General features: G+C 44.5%; 1 protein-coding gene across 1 annotated transcript in view; it reads right to left on the reverse strand.

Moving 5' to 3' along the window:
• Positions 1–7,620: 7,620 nt before the first annotated feature.
• ALPK2 (alpha kinase 2) overlaps positions 7,621–13,363 on the reverse strand; it is a 28,392-nt gene continuing 22,649 nt past the window's right edge. The window contains exons 11-13 of the mRNA XM_058044590.1: positions 12,951–13,168; positions 12,129–12,177; positions 7,621–8,486 (exon numbers count right to left, since the gene is read on the reverse strand). Of these exons, the coding sequence (XP_057900573.1) occupies positions 8,252–8,486; positions 12,129–12,177; positions 12,951–13,168 (502 nt within the window). The 3' untranslated portion in view covers positions 7,621–8,251. The remainder of the gene's footprint in view (positions 8,487–12,128; positions 12,178–12,950; positions 13,169–13,363) is intronic.

Raw genomic sequence — 13,363 nt, forward strand, 5'->3', positions numbered from 1 at the left:
GTAATTACAGACCAACTGCACCTGTGCAGCCACAGCCAGCCCCTCAAACCTGTTGCTTTGGATTACCCACAGGGACAGACTGGGAAAACATAGCAGCTTCTTTTTCTCTGAGGTCCTGAAATCAGAATGTTGTGAAAAAGACTTCAGGAAGCAGGTAGAAGTGTCCAGGATCAAGACACCATCACCCTTGGTGATCCAGAGGCTGAAACACAAGGCCACCTCTCATTCACTAACCACACTCTGTTTTATTTCAGTTTTTTTCTTTCTAAGCTATCCTCAGAGAGCATGAAGATGCTGGCAGGCAGGCAAAAAGTTTTCTGGTAATTTCTTTCTGATCCAGCACATTTCCCACAGATAATCATTCTATAAAGCTCACCAAATCTAATACATGCCAAGGCACACCACCACCTGTTTTAATTGCCGAGTACAGGAACCTCAGTCACCTCATTCCAACCACAACAAACAGAAGTCCACTTACTTGTCAGTTTTAAGTCTCTCCAGGCAAGTCAGTCCAGAAGAGCAGTCTCGGGAACTCCAGAGCTGTTGTTATCCAGTAAATTTAATATCCAATGCAATGGATTACCTTGTCCAATTTGGCAGAAACACTCCTAAACCCTCACAACACTGACAATGACTTTAGACTAAAAAACCGTTACGAGCTCCCTGAGCCACACCTGATCCCAATCAGGACTAACTGACTTCAGCACACCTGAACACCTGTGTAAATTCCCACGCCTGCTTCTGCAGCCTGTACTAGACATTAATAATTCTTCTTTCCATTCCTTTCATACATAATGTTAAAATGCCCAGTGCTAGGTCAGGAACTGCCAATGCTCACTTTATTTTGAACTCAAGATCTGTATTTCACCCCCCTGCTCTTTCTGTGTGCAGGTTCCCTGCAATACAGCAACCTTGCAGTACCTAAGGGGTTCACAGGAGGGATGGGAAGGGAATTTGGGACAAGGGCCTGGACTCACAGGACACAAGGAATGGCTTCACACTTCCAGAGGGCAAGATTAGATGGGATAATGGGAAGAAATTCTCAGCTGTGAGTGTGATGAGGCCCTGGCATAGGTGCCCAGAGAAGCTGTGGCTGCCCCATCCCTGGGAGTGTCTCAGGCCACGTTGGACAGAGCTTGGGGCAGCCTGGGAGAGCGGCAGACATCCCTGCCCACGAGGGTGGAAGGAGATGATCTTTTAGGTCCCTTCGCACCCAAACCTGCAGCGCTGCCATTCAGACAAGCAGCAGTCAATGAGAGCTGGCTGCAGCAAGCCAAGGGCACCGAGAGCCCTGTCCCCGCTGCCCCAGGCCTGGCTGCTGGGGCTGGGCTCCAGGAGGGACAGGGCCAGGGCACAGTGCCCCTCAGCAGAGCCACCCTCAGCCCCGGGCACAGACTGCGCTAGGGTCTGACAGACGGCAGGTCACCAAAGTCTCCTCAAGTTCTCAGAAGTGGATTGAAACAGAATTTTTACTTGCAGAGACAAAAAATTAATAAAGCTGCTTATCTTCATGTGTGGCTCAGGGGACAGGGGACTAACAGAGCCAGAAGTGCTCCCTCAAAGCCACCCTAGGGCATCCTTTATACACTGGTGTGCCCAGCACACCTGTCTGCAGAGCCAGCAGATCTCCTGGGACAAGGAGAGTCACCCTGAGGGACTGGTAAATACAAGGTTTTTGTGTTAGCCTTTTGTTTGCAGCAAAATTGCTTAAATTCTGCTCACAACTATTTTGCTGGGGAAGAAGCAATGTCATGGAGAGTACATTGTCAGCCAGACCTTACTCTCCTAATCTGAAGATAATTCCCAACCCCTCTCTGTCAGAGGGCAAATGGTTACAGGAAATGCCAGGGTGATCCAGAACTGATGTAATGAGTTTGATGATTGGGAAACTCAAATCAATTTCGTTTACTGATCCCCAGCAGAAATCAGAAGAGATCATGGCTTCCAGGTTAAAGACCTTTGCTCAACTTTCTGCTGCCCTGAGCTAATCTTTCTCCACCCAGCCATCGGAGTGACCAGCACAGGTAATCTTTAACCAGTGGCCATTGACTGACAAGGATCACAGCATTTCTCCTCTGGTAACTGAGCTCTGGTAACTGAGTGTTCCAGCACTTGTAGCCCTTACCTCTGTCCATGAGATTGTGGTAAATATGCCCTTTGAATGCTGCAGTACTCTGGGATAAGCTGATAAACACCACCTTTGCCTCCTCTGAGCCCAAGAATTCCTGTAGCAATGTCCTCTCAAAAATTGTATGGCCATATCCAAAAGTGATGTGAGTCAGCACAGTTACTGACATTCAGAAAGCAAAGGGATAAATTCAGTTCCACTGTTGGTTATGTGTAATTTTTCTCCATAAAAGATTCTGGCCTAAATCTTTGAATCTGGAATTTTAAGCCAAGGGAGCCATGCCCACAGCTGGTGGGACAGTGGCAGGATTTTTCCAAAGATGGCAATAGCCAGCCCCAGATCAGTTGAAGAGTATTATGTGCTGGAGTAAAGCCACAAGATACAGCTCAGGTTTTTGTCCCTGCAGTTATTCCTTCAGCTTTGAAGTGGTTCTTCCACTGTTTCTACACAGAAAAGACACCATCCCTGTGATTTCCATTTCCCTCAACATATCTTTCATATTGTATATAAGATAAATGAGAGGAAAGAGCTTTTGTAGGGATCAAATTGTGTCCTTTGTCTAGTGACACCTTACTCACCAGGAACTCTGCATATAACATGGAAGCACAGAATCATTTAGGCTGGAAGGGACTTTTGGAGATCACAGGAGTCAGTCCTCTGCTCTGAGCAGTGCCAGCCTCACAGTTAGACTGCACTTCAAAGTTAGATGATTTTGCTTGGGGTCATAGGTATGTATTTCCAAGGGAAGAATCTGGCCCTCAGGTCTGTGTGCAATGTATATTGCATTATCTGCCCCTGTGTCACCTTTAGTAACATTTAAACAAACCAGTTCCTTTTCTTTTTCCAGGAATTTCCCAATACTTTGGCATTTCATTTCAGAGAACTGGACCCCAACCAGTCTGCAGCAGTGCTGGATGTTGCAATGCAGTTCCAGACTTTCCCCAGGCTCCCTGTGGAGTGACCAGTGCTTCACCTACAGTTGCAGAGACCCATTTTGAGGGAAACTGGATTTTTTTTCCCCAGAAACACAACTCACAAACACCAAATAAGTGGTGTTTCTGCTGTGATTAAAAGTAGCACATTTTGGGGTTTTTCCTGCTAGTTTTGGACAACATGTGGCATTTTGGTTTTGGGTTGGTTGATTTCTTTTTAATATGAGGTCTTCCTGACCTAATATTGTCCTCTTTTATTCTGATTAAGCATATTGTCATATATCTTCTGTAGACTTCAAATGCACATCTTTACTTTCAGAGCAGTTCCGAGTAGCATAAGGAGTTTGCACACAGGATGCTGATATAATTTTACAGGTCATTTTTAGATACCTACTTTCCCCAAAACATGTTCTACGACTAGGGCAGACTCTGAAATAGTAGAAGAAGTATTTTTGTCATCTTTACACTGTGTGCATGGACCAGTCCCAAACAAGGAATTACTATTTACGTAACAGGACTGGGATTAGGAATCAGCATTTTAGGAAACCATAGATTATTCTTGCCATGACAGATCTGCAGTCCAAGACAGATTTAAGCAAAAAAGATGTGTCATCAGCTGGTAACCAAGAGGGTGTAAGGAGGAGGGGGCAAGACACAGAATGTTTTCCAAATTTGATTTCATGATGGTTTTCTGCTGCTGGACGGAACATCCAGTCAAAATCAGTAAAATTACCTGGTTGCTCACTTTTGTGAAGTATTCATACTGAAAATGTTGCTTCCTAAACCCCCAAACTATTACTTCAGACTTTTCCAAAACATTCTAGTAGAACACAAGTGGTAATGGAAGTAAGTGATGAAACAACTGTTAGTTAACTAGCAAATGTTCTCATACCCAAAATGTGACTTTATTTTATGTTCAGAGAAGATCTCAGGTTCAAATCCTATTTTGGCCTAAAAAGTGAAATTCATCAGGCCCTAAACTGGAGATTTATACAATCTCTTTGTTGGATGAGGTCCTGGGAGGTGTGTACCATCCCTGGGTTTGCCAGTGCTGTTCAGACAGGCTCAACTGAAGCCAGGCTTTTCCCCCTACTTCCCAGGTGTGCTGGAAAAAGTAAAACCTGAAAATTACTAGGCAAAGCAGACAGTACCTCAAAATTTAAGAAAGAAAAAAGATTGGCAAGCCTCAGCAGTGAACATGAGATGAGCACTGAGAAACTGATGAAATCAGTCTCACTGGCAGAAGTAAGCAATTAATATGCAGCCAGGGTAAACACTCTTCATCTCAGGGTTCAGCAAAACAAAGAGCTGAAACCCCCTTATCTTTTGCATTTTTCCCTCCCCACAAGTGCTCTCTGAAGGAGCAGAGAAAATTGAAGTCTCTGAGCTTTTTTCCATTCTTTAGTCTGACTAAAGGTGACTCCGGCTCAGTGCAGCAAGGGTCATCTCCCTCCCCCAGATCAATATTTTAATATGACTTATCAGAACAAGAATGAATTGTTTACTTTAAAACCTCAGGATCCCATAAAGGGAGAGGGAAAGGTGTCCACAGAAAGCAGAGGCTTGCAGCAGCTGCCCACTGCTGGGAACTCAGAAAAGAATCCACGACTCCAAAGATTCAAGTACAGACAGTCAGCAAAACGTCCAGCGAGAGAATCCCAGTTCTGCCAAGCCCTAACAACACCCCAGAGGATCCTTTGGCTGTTGTCTCCGATGGTAAGTGCCTCCCTGAGCAAAATTCATGTGAGGAAAAGGAAATGCTAAAAGAGATTAACAAAAATAAAATAGTGCAGGTGGATTTCCAACACTAAGCACTTTGGCATACTAAAATATCCACACATACCCAGGGCTCAACTGTGTAATTTAACAGGATTTAATGTCTTGGACCTAGTGATCTCTACCTGCACTTGGAAAGAGATTAGGCTTTTGTTAGGGTAGTGTAAGCCACCCTGTTTATTGTTTTTAAGAGATGGGGTGCTGGGGAAGCTGACAGACTTTCTGGGGTACCAGGAACGCTTCCAGGCCTGGCCATGTGGGAAGGACAGGTTCTGTGACCCATCTCAAAAAACCCTCCTGAAAACACATTTGTTCTTTACAATGCCCTCTGCATTGGAACATCCCAATGAGATTCTTTACACAGATGCCCGGCAGAAGAGAAACAAAAGGGGGATTTTTCTCTGATGTTTATGCTTTGTTTTCTCCCTGTAACTTTCCTATTATTTTTGGGGTTTTTCCTCTTGCAGTACTAAAAACTCGTGGCCATTTCTCTTTCTTGCATGCTATTTTTGGAAGTATTCCTGTTGCTTTGCTGGAAGCTCCCACGTAGCTGAGGGACTAAAAATTGCTTATTTGCAGTGGCATCAACTGCTTTGCTTTCTCCTTACATGTTCTGCAGTGAAGTCAAGTCCTTCTGCCTGGATTTCTGGGCTTTCCTGCTCTGCACAGGATTGCCAACCTTTTCCTCAGGGAGCTTAATTAGTAGGAATTTGCATGATCCTTCCCCTCTGCTGCAGAGAGTAGGCTGAGTAAAATGTGTTTGAGGAAAGGGAAGACACCAACACTGAGGGGAATTAGAAAGCCAGGTACAGCACCTCTGTCCCTTTGGCATTCATTTCTCACTCTCACCAGCTGCAGCACAGGCACATTTACCAAAACCAGCCCCGTGAACCTCAGGGCCACAGCTGCATCCTTACTGACAGAATGTTCTGGCATGACTGGGTTTTTGCCATCATTAATTCCAAAGACCCAGTGCCATGTGATGCTCAGGGTGTGCTGGAGCTTGTCTCCTTCTTTCAGAGCTATCTCCTTCATAGCTGGGACTGCATAGGAGCCTGACCTGTGGATCTGCACATCTGCCTGTTTTGTATGTGTGTTCAAATGCTCAGCACTGTCCCACTGCAGCACTACAAACTCAAAACACAGAACCAGTGGGACATGAAAACCCCTTGGAAGTCAGCCATGTCTGAGCATTTCTAGGCTTGCTTTCATGGCAGGGATGGGAATGCCAGATTATTACTTTTGTAATAATCTGGCATTCAATAAGTTCAATTTTCAGTATTTAGAAATAATAAAGGCTACTGCTGTTCACCCCAGCCCTGGTTTCTAACCTCCCCCCTTCCATGTGCTCCTCCTTCTCTGTTTTCTCTGCCTCTCTGCAGCATTCAGATATGATGATGGCATATAACTGAATTTCCATGGGTTACAAATCCCTGTGCAGCATATTTGTGTGCTCTTAATCCACTCCTTAGTCCACATAATCTTTTATGGGATATTTTCTACTCTCAGACTGCGAGTGTGCAGAAATGTTATTTGGCTAGCACGCTAAACAACAAGAGAAACACTCTGAAACACCCAGCCTGTGCAGAGATGAGCACCGCAGCTATGGACCCTAGAGTTTAATTCTCTGATGTACAGGTGCTGATGTGTCCCAGAAGAACATCATGGAATAGCACAGGGGCAGTAGGACCAGGACTATAGACCAGCTTGGCTGTCTTGCATGTGGGCTACTCAAAAATGCTGCTAAAAATAAGTATATGAAAATCAAATATAATCCCCAGCACTGTGATTCCTCAGGTCTGACATAGCTATAAAAGTCTGATGCTGATTCTGGGCTGACTCCACCACTTGGAGGAAGACACAGGCCCTTGCAAAAATTACTCATCCCTCTCCTCAGGAATTTGCCTCTAGAATAGTACAGATTATTTCTCAGGTGCTGTCCATCTCCCTTGTCTGTAAGGCCACTCAAAGCCATTTAGCTTTTACATTCTCACAGCTAGCAGAGACACAATATTCACCTCAAACCAATTCAGGATCCTGTGTCCCACCTCCTTGGGAGGACCCTGATGTGCCACATCTAAATATGCACAAACGTGGTCTTGTGTCTGTTTTGCAGGTCTTTGAAACCCCCTCTGCTGAAGTCTGCAGCGTGCCTCCAACACTCCTTCCCAGGCTAAGGACCTGCTCCCAGAGCTGTGGAGTGTGACAATGGTGTTTGTGTCCAGTCTATCAAACGCCATTATCACACTAAATAGTTCCTGGCAGACAAGGCATCGGGTCAGGAAGGTTTGGGACCTCTAGCAGTCCATCTTCCCACTGTGCTGAGGAATAAATAACCACAGTACATGCACAGGAAGATGACTCCGCTCCTTCTTTTAGAGGCCAAAGCACCAGAATATGGGAGAAATCCATATCTGACACGTGCACTTCCAGATCCCCACTGTAAAGCACACCAGACATCTTAAGGAATCATCACTATACTGTCATCATTAGGAATGTGGATTTCCTTGGCATTAATAGGGCTGTGTTTCCCTCTGAGAGGTCAGCTTGTGATTTTCATTGAACTGACCAGGACAATAAAGCTGAAGGCAATTAGCCAATAGAGTGAATCTCCATCTCTGACTTTGGGACCAAACTACAACATACATTTGGAATATTAATTGGCTGAGATGCTCATGGCATTTTTCAAACAGAACACTTCCCAAAATTCTGATAAAAATCTATTGCCTCTAACTTGAAACACCATTTATCCAATGCTTTCAGCTTTGTTCCCATCCCACCATGCTCAAGCCCCTTTCCTTATGTTCTAAACCTCCTGTTTTGGAAACAGTCACAATGTCCTCACAGAAATTCTTCTGAACGCTATTGTAAAGAATAGGCATCATCTGTAGGAACTTCCAAAAGCCAGGTACCAGCAGTGTACTGAGAAGCCTCAATCCCACTGAACAGTCCAAGATTTGTTATGCTCTGATTTGCAATGGAAGTGGTAACTTTAATAATCATCAGTGTGTTCCAAACTTCACCTTTCCTGACTTCTAGTTCTAAATAACCCAGCATGCATTTGCATATGCAATACTGTGCAAATCTTGTACTTGGCATCTTAAATATATTGATGTTTCCATAGCAGCTGTACCACAGGGCCATGGATGTAGACACAGAGATGTTCTTCTCCAATGCCAGTTTATAGAAGCCTGTAAGGAAATCCAGGAGATGGCATAGTTTGTTTCCAAAACCTTGTCCCAGTGTTAAATCTCAGGCACCAAGAGCAGAGGATCAGCTTCTTCCTTGGTTGCTGGCATCAGCATCAGGATGATTCCAAAACAATGTCAAAAGGCAAAAGACCAAAGTTATCCCCTCAGGTCACTGGTGCATATCACTGTCCTCAAGAGTAGTTTCATAAGTGGGATAGTGAGACTCAGTGCTCTGAAGAAATGAAGTCTCTAGGTTCTCTTGCCTTCTTGGGTACCATTTTCTTTACTGTTGATGAGTTTGGCAGATTTTTACTTTTAGTGGGTGTTGCTTTCCTCTGTTTTTGATGAGTGGTTCGGAGAGATTTCAGCCCCAGCATCTCACAGTACTCATTGCACTGGTGAAGGGCTCTGAACTGCTCAATGAAGGAAAAGGAGCAGTTGCCTTTAAACCCCTTGTATCTGTAGCAACAAAGGGAAAACAAAAAAAAAAAAACAAAAAAACAAACCAAAAACAAAAAACAAACAAACAAACAAAAAAACCCAAATGGGAATTCAAGATTCATTTTCAGCACAGGGAGGCAGAGCATGACTGCTGACTCATAAGCAACTTGAAAGCAATAAGCAAGTCTCTTCTACCCATGCTGGCTTGAGAAGCATCGACTGCCACAGAAACTCAGACTGGGTCATTGGGAGGTGAGAGGAACCAGATAACAAATGGTGACACAAGAGGGAAAAGCACTAGAGGCAAAGCTCTGTGGGCTGGGTCCTGGCACTGTCTTTCATGGCATTAAATTGGGAATAAAATTGTCTGCTGGGTACCTTTCTCAGTAACATACACACAGGAAATCCATGCTACATCATCCTCTATGAACAGTTCTGGTGGCCACCATGAAGAAACAAGGTTGCTGCACAAGGTGTTTCAGAACTAGAAGCTGTTTCCATCCAAACATGTACATCATTTCCAGGCTATGCTGCTCCCCTGCCCTGGCTGCCTACAGGATCCCAAGGAGCCAAGCCCCTCAGGGAGGATGGAAGGAATGTTCCTGAGGAAGGCAGTTTCATCCAGCCCCCACTGTACCTCCCACCATGAGAAGTACAGGGCACATGTATCCCTCCTCTCTTCACCCTGCTCTGGATGCTGACAGTCCTCCCAGGGCCTGCTTTTTAAGCTGCATCAGATTATTTTAAAAGGTGCACCTGCTCTTCAAAGGAGCCTTTTTGGTTAAATTCTCAAGATGGAGAAGGAAAAAGAAAGGCCAGGGGGCTTCTCTCCTTTTTTAACCTTAATTAGTGCCTGTTTTACCCTGTTCCCTTGGTTTGCTGGACATCCAGTGTCCTCAGAGGTGAACTGTGAGTTGTGACTACACAAAGCCAACCAAACAAGATTTGGTTCTTAAATGAACAGAGGATGCTCATTCCCAGCATCCAGAGAATATCCTTCCTCAGGCAGACTACACAGTGCTAAAGAGAATACTGCTGCTCTGAGAAGTCAGGCTCCTGCTGACAGACAGACCCTGCTCTGGAGACCCCACTCAGCTGGCTCTGAACAGCAGGTGAACCTTGAAGGGATTTTCCCCTCCTCTCCAAGTGAGCTCTGTGTTTGTTTAACCAAAGCAGGTTGAAGAGCCATGTCATTGTTACCCCAAGACTGCATCCTGGAGTCCAGCAGGGCCATCAATGGTTCTCTTGCTGCCTTGGAGAAATCAGAGACTTCAGACTTTACTGAGCTGCTCTCAAGAGCTCACAGATATGTGTTGTGTTGGTGGATGCACCAGACACACCCACAAAACAGGAATTCCACAGGCAAACAAACCTGCCCTCAGCAAGAGAATTTCTTCTATCCAGCACCAAACCAAACCAAACCAAATCTTCCTCAAATCTGAAGGGGAAATGTTGGATTTGCCCTCAGGCTTAAACTCCCCAATGCCTCTTGTTACCATGTGAAGGAAAAGCTACACTTGTCAGTGCCCTGGAACCAGGCAGAGTTTCAGATCCAGACTTGGCAACCAGCACTCCAGTTAATGACCATAACCATGGGTTACTGTGCTCCTGATTCCCTCCTTTCTGTGCACCATTCCTGGATAAATCCCTGGGCCCTCATGCACATTGCATGCAAAGAGCCAGGCACTGTGCTGTGCTGTTTTTGTTTCCGTTCGCCAGAGAGGCTACAGAGCAGCCGATTTTAAGGCTCAGGAGCGGCACTGTGGCCGCATTAAAAATGCTTCCCTGGCGTTCCTAGATCCACTTCGCCCTCTCCTGACAGAACTGCAGTGCAGCTCCTGCAGCACATTCACCCCACCACTGCTTTGGGCTCCTCTGCTTTCCAGCTCCCTGGCAAAACACACAAAGCGAGGACAAAAGATCAAAATTCCTTCCTCCACACATCGTGGACTCTGTTTTGGAGTACAGAAGAGATATGTTCTGTGTCCCCTCTGCCAGCACAGCGCAAGCCACAGCAGTCCCACTCTGCAATTCTGGCTCAGTAGAACCAGTAGAAGATTTGTTCCCCCTTCCATGGGACCAGGTTAGCTCTCAGCAGCTCGGCTGAACACACCCAAAGCAGCAAGACCCAGCAACACACAGGAGTTCTAGGCACTGAGTTGATTTTCCCCACCCATGTTCACAGAATTAAAAATCCAACTGCTGACATTAATACAGAGATCTTCTTTCCAGGAAAGGAGCATGCAAACAAAATACAGGACCAGGAAAAATCTGTCATCTTGCAGGAATACCATTAGCTAAATAACAGAATTATACTCAGCATTTTCAGGAGGTTGTTCATTTAGGGAAATTGTTTTCCTTTCTATATGAGGTGATCCTTACTACAGCTTGCATTGTGTGCTCACTTCCTCCTCCCCAACACAATGTGTGTTTTTATAGGAATCATTTCCCACAGTGAGCTGGACAACATTCACTGAAGCATTTTTATAAATCTTCTGATTCCTGAGAATGGTGTTGCCTAAATAAAACATCTATTACTCTTTTGGTTTGTAACAGGATGATGTACATTCATTTCAACTGATTTTACTTTGGATCTACAGCTGCAAGAGTAAATCAGTAAATCAGTCTAATTGAATGGATGCCAGCCTGCACATGTTCAAGATTCTCCCAGAATATGCTAGAGTCACATTTTTAATAATGGTATAATATAATATAATATTAATAACACTCTAATAATTTAGATGATATTGTGAGGTATACAAACAAGGTCTTTAGAACAAGGGCTGAACACATGATCAGATCTTCTTTCTCCTGCCAGATTCTCAAAGGAGAATATGAAATTAAAGCACTTACCCCCATCCCCTTTCCCTGTCCAGCAGCCACTGCCTACTCCTATCCACAGCTCTGCTGGCCTGTGTTGTAACTAGAAGCCTTAAGTGGATTAAAGTTAGAATATTACAGGTCTACATCTTTACACATACACTGAAGTTTCCCCAAAAGAGCTGAAGCCTTTGCAACACGACTAGAAAACAGGCTCTAGCAATGCCCTGAATAATCTTTTGTTAAGGCTCAGAACTGCTGTTTTTGAGAGAGAAAGGGGAGAGATACCATCAAATCCCTTCACAATTGTCCTTGTTTATCAGGGAAGTGGCCAAAACACAGCATCCCACTGAGAAGAGTCTTTATAAAATCTTGTGTCACAAATACATATCCCAAAGTTCTGGCACTTTTGCTGGCTGCAGGAGTGATTCTGGGGTGCCTTTTACCCCGGACTGCAGCCAGTGCTCGCCCCGTGTGTTCAGCCCTACCTTCCTCCAGCTGATGGACCACCAGGAGCCTTACCTGCTGTCACCAGAACCCTTCGTGTCACTTGTGAAATGCCCTTTGGACAAGCCCGTTTCAAGGGAGGTAGGCAGGAAAAACAAAGCTCAATCTACAGGGTAGCCCCATTCTTTCATAACAAAATAAAAGTGTTTCCTTTACAGGCAGGTTTTTCATAAATATGAATACAAAGAAGTTAAAACGCTTAGATAAGGACTGTTTTCTTCTAAAGTTAAAGTAAGAATGAATTTCCAGTGCACCCTCCCCCATCCACATTTAACTGTGAAGAGTCAGAGGAGTAAAGCACAAGCATGCTGCAGAGAAATCACGTTCACTCACCCTTTGGCCAGGGTTGCTATGCCAACATCCGTTAACTTCATCCCTACACCTGCAAGGCAGCAAGGAAAACACAGAGTTTAGCTTATACTGGAATTTCTAGGACAATGTTCACATATGGAGGCATTAAATATTATTTATTGAGTCACATTTTTCACTTTAATTATTTGTCACATTTTTTTCAAAGCATTTTAAAGCACCCCAGTCAAGAAGAGGATGTTCTCTGTGTCACCAGCAGTTTCTAGAAGTCAGGCTCATGCCACTATTTTGCAGCTGTCAGGGTGATCAACAGCACAGCTTGTTTCCTGAGCTAGGATTTTGTTCTTTCTCCTTCCTTTAAATTACTTCAGGGATCTTGTTTAGATGCCTTTTTGCTATTTTTTCTGCCTTCACATGTAAAAGAATATAGGATGTTCCTAAGATTCCAGCTTTTTCTGTTTTTCTTCCCCTGTTCCAGATATATTGCAGGACTGAAGAGGAGTCACACCCATGGGAGCTGAGGTAGCACTTAGCAAACATGAGGGTGTTTCTTCCCTATTCTTTTTGAAGGAATATATTTCTTCAAAACTAGCCAGGACCCAAAAGAAAGGGGAAGGACTAGGGTGTCATTAACACCTGAAGTCTTTCACTCAGCAGGTATTTCATTAATCTCTGCGTGGTGAGAGAAAAAGGCAGATTTGGCTCATACTGAGTGTCCAGATTCACTAAGGTACATGCAAAAGAACAACTCCTCCATTAAGAGTGTAAGATTTAGTTTCCTTTTCCAAACTGCCCTCTTACGAGAACATAAGCCTGATAAAAATTGCCCCTACTCAGACAACTCACCTTGCAGGTCAGTGACAAGCAAGTTCCCATTGGTCTTCTCATACACCCAGTGCTGAAAGGTGCAACACTTCTGGCCAGCCTCTGAATCTCTTCTCAGGAAATTCACTTCCTTGCCATCCTTGACAGAGTATTTCACAAACTCCCCAACCAGCTCCTCCTCCACTGTGGCATAGGGGATGTTATTAGCAGGGCGATGAATAAGAAAAATCTGAATGATTCTGAAATTAAGGGATAGAAACTAATAAAATCCTGAGAATTCTTTCATTAAAAGGGTAAGAAACAGACAAAAGTGGCCAATGATCTCAGAGAGTGAATGAACAGGTACCAACTCTAAACCAAGCTGGAAGAGCTGTAACGCTGCTCCCAGGTTTCCTCTTTCCTCTTTAGTCCTAGCAATCAGTGGGTTGCCATGG

The sequence above is a fragment of the Melospiza georgiana genome, chromosome Z (assembly GCF_028018845.1).
Source record: "Melospiza georgiana isolate bMelGeo1 chromosome Z, bMelGeo1.pri, whole genome shotgun sequence".
Classification (NCBI taxonomy): Eukaryota; Metazoa; Chordata; class Aves; order Passeriformes; family Passerellidae; genus Melospiza; species Melospiza georgiana.